Source organism: Drosophila elegans, unplaced genomic scaffold, assembly GCF_018152505.1.
Source record: "Drosophila elegans isolate 14027-0461.03 unplaced genomic scaffold, ASM1815250v1 contig_476, whole genome shotgun sequence".
In the NCBI taxonomy this organism is placed as follows: domain Eukaryota; kingdom Metazoa; phylum Arthropoda; class Insecta; order Diptera; family Drosophilidae; genus Drosophila; species Drosophila elegans.
The window spans coordinates 13,020,853-13,023,754 of NW_024545863.1; the positions used below are offsets into that span (position 1 = coordinate 13,020,853).

The window sequence follows — 2,902 nt, forward strand, 5'->3', positions numbered from 1 at the left end:
ACCGAACACCGAACACCGAAGACGCGTCTTCGCGTGCGCATGCGCAGCGACTTTCTTTAATGCGGAAGCGGACAAAAGCCGCTGCCTGCGCTTGCCTAATGCGTCTTCTAAGCTTGGAAGCTGCCGAGAAAGAGAGGGAGCGATGGAGGGAGGTAGAGATGGAGAGATGGAGAGACACGGCCAGAAAGAGAGGGCTGGCTGCGCAGAGCAACAGAAAGAGCGCGCAGACACGTGTGGAGTGGAAGAGGGCTCTTCGGCGACCCTAGCTGTATGTGTGGGCTCCGGCACTGGTGCTTTTTACATAATTTTACGTTATGCCGCTGCCGAGGCGACCGCTACGTTGGAAACTCTTTAAAAACAGCCTGACAGCGGCGAAAAGTTATCAAACCGCAGCTTGTTCCATTCGAATGAACACACAGTGATTTCGGTGGTGCCCAAGGAATTCAGTCGCAGAAATTAACAATCCACCAACCCAGCCGCCAGCATGAAGTTCTTCGTAGCCACCGCCTGCATCCTGCTCCTGGCAGCAGGCATCTCCGCCGATCCCGTCAAGGCCGCCTCTGAGGAGCAGTCCGGGGCCTTCGCCAAGTGCCTCGAGACCGACTCCATCTCGTGTCTGCAGCTCACGGTACGGATTAACTAGGCCTCAAGGATTACACACCCCCCTACTTACAATAACCAGAAACCAAACCCAATCGAGAACATTCCCAAAAGTGGCTAACCAGTGAAAGTGAAACCAACCAATACATTGATCACTGATCAAGTGCCAAGCCCTTGTGAACAGAAGGATACTACTACCAAAGTGAAAAAGAAAAAGTTTGTTTTCATGGCTTCCTGTCAAGCTAACAGTCTTAAATATTATAGCAGTTCAAAGTTTACCAAATCAACTCAAGATGTCTGACAGGAAGAAGTGAACAACAGCTTTTACACTCAATCTTAATGAGCTAAATAGTGCTAGTTATATTTGCAAACAGCTTTCAGCACTATATCTCAATGTTTTCCAGTTCTTAATGCTCATAAAGTTTTTGTATTTCGTTATATAAGCCTTGAAGTATAAAAGATCTAGATTTTCCGCATCTTAAGTGATCATTAATATATCTTGGAAATTCAGCAGTAATTTCTTAAATAGTTTACAGTAGCATATATGCACACATTGATGCCAACTATTTGCTAGCCAATATAAATTTACCACACCCTAATAACCTTATAAGCAAGTCACCATCTCAGACTTTAACTTTTAGATGCAATAGGTCACAATTTTACAACTAGCCTTCATTACATCAACACTAACCCTCTAATTCGCAACACTTCTCTTCACCCCACAGCTCTTCCGCAAGGCCAAGTCTGTCTTCGATAACCCCCAGATCGAGCTCTTCGGCGGCGTTTCCCTGGTGAAGGCCAACGATGGACGTCAGGGCAAGTCCCTGGACAACTCGATTGCCGTTGAGGCCGCTCCCAGCGTGGAGGCCCGCACCGCCGAGATGGGCAACTACTTCATGGACAACGCCAAGAGCTTCTTCGCCGAGCGCTCCCTGAACTTCAACTTCGCCAACGCCGCTCGCAGCGTGGCCCGCGCCATTCCCGATGACATCAAGGCCGATCTGCGCGAGCTGGTCGTTGAGTCCCGTACCCGCAAGAAGAAGCTGCTGAAGAAGTTCCTGCCCATCCTGCTGGGAGTGGGTGCCAAGATCGCCGTCCTGGGCGTTGGCTCCATCTTCGGCCTGCTCTTCCTGGCCAAGAAGGCCCTGGTTGTGTCCGTGATCGCCTTCTTCCTGGCTCTGGCCGCTGGTGCCTCCAGCGGATTGGGACGCATCGGCGGCTCCGGAGGCGGCGGCGGTCTGCTCGGCGGTCTGGGCGGTCTGTTCGGCGGCAAGAACTCCGGCGGCGCGTCGGCTGCCAGCACCGGTGGATGGTCCTCGGGCGGTGGCTCCTCCAGCGCCGGATGGTCCTCGGGCGGCAGCTCCGGCTGGGACACCCATGGTGCCTACAGCTCGCCTGTGGCCCAGACTATCGCCTATCAGGGCTACAAGCAGGCCCGCCGGTAAACTATTGGCCTCGAGCTAATTCAACCGAAGGACCAAGGACGAAGGCCAAGGAGAGAGAGAAAACAATCGCTAAAAATGATGACCTATATTTATATTTACTTATAAATTATTTATTTTAATTTATTACTTGAACGAGAACGAGTACGAGACGAACAAAAGTGCCTTCCATTAGACAAACAAAAAAAAAAACAATCACTAAATAACAAGTCACACCCAAGCACACCACCTTTCATCAACAACCGCCAATAACCTCCACCAAGGAATCTTCACTACTTTCCACCCTCCTCTACACTCTCCACACTATATCTTAATTTCATGGCTGCACCTTTGACTGATGGTCTGCAAATGTTTGCCACTAGTCGCTTCCATCAGTCAAAGCCAGCCGCCTCGCCCATCTAACTGTATCTGTCTCTCATCTATTTTCATCTATCTCTACGCTATGTCTACCTCTATCTCTATATCTATCTCTATCTGTACCTGTACCACTATCTATCTATCTGTCTATCTATCTATCTGTCTGCCTATCTGGGTTTTCCCATTTTACCGCCCGGGAAAACCCAACCAAATGCTGCTAAATCAAAGAATCAAATAATAATTCAAACACAAAAAATACTTTACAACCACGACTATCTTTTCTCATCTCCGCACAATTTCCCTTTCGATTTGCATACGCAACTCGGCTCAACAGCCCTCGACCGCATCACTCATACGCCGCGTTGTCTGGCCAAGCAATTTGCATCTTGGCGGGCGCAACTTTCATTTCTTCACTTCTACCACTTCGGCCCAGCACATTCTTTCTGCTATCAGCCCCAAAAAATCGAACTCTTTAAGTGTTTTCTAAAGTTTCACCCACTCGC

General features: G+C 49.3%; 1 protein-coding gene across 1 annotated transcript; it reads left to right on the forward strand.

Annotated features, from left to right (window-relative positions):
• Positions 1-371: 371 nt before the first annotated feature.
• Positions 372-2,657, forward strand: Osi6 (Osiris 6). The gene is made up of 2 exons (XM_017275418.2): positions 372-628; positions 1,326-2,657. Exons 1-2 carry the CDS (start codon positions 485-487, stop codon positions 2,043-2,045), a joined length of 864 nt encoding a protein of 287 aa, XP_017130907.1. The 5' UTR covers positions 372-484; the 3' UTR covers positions 2,046-2,657.
• Positions 2,658-2,902: the final 245 nt, after the last annotated feature.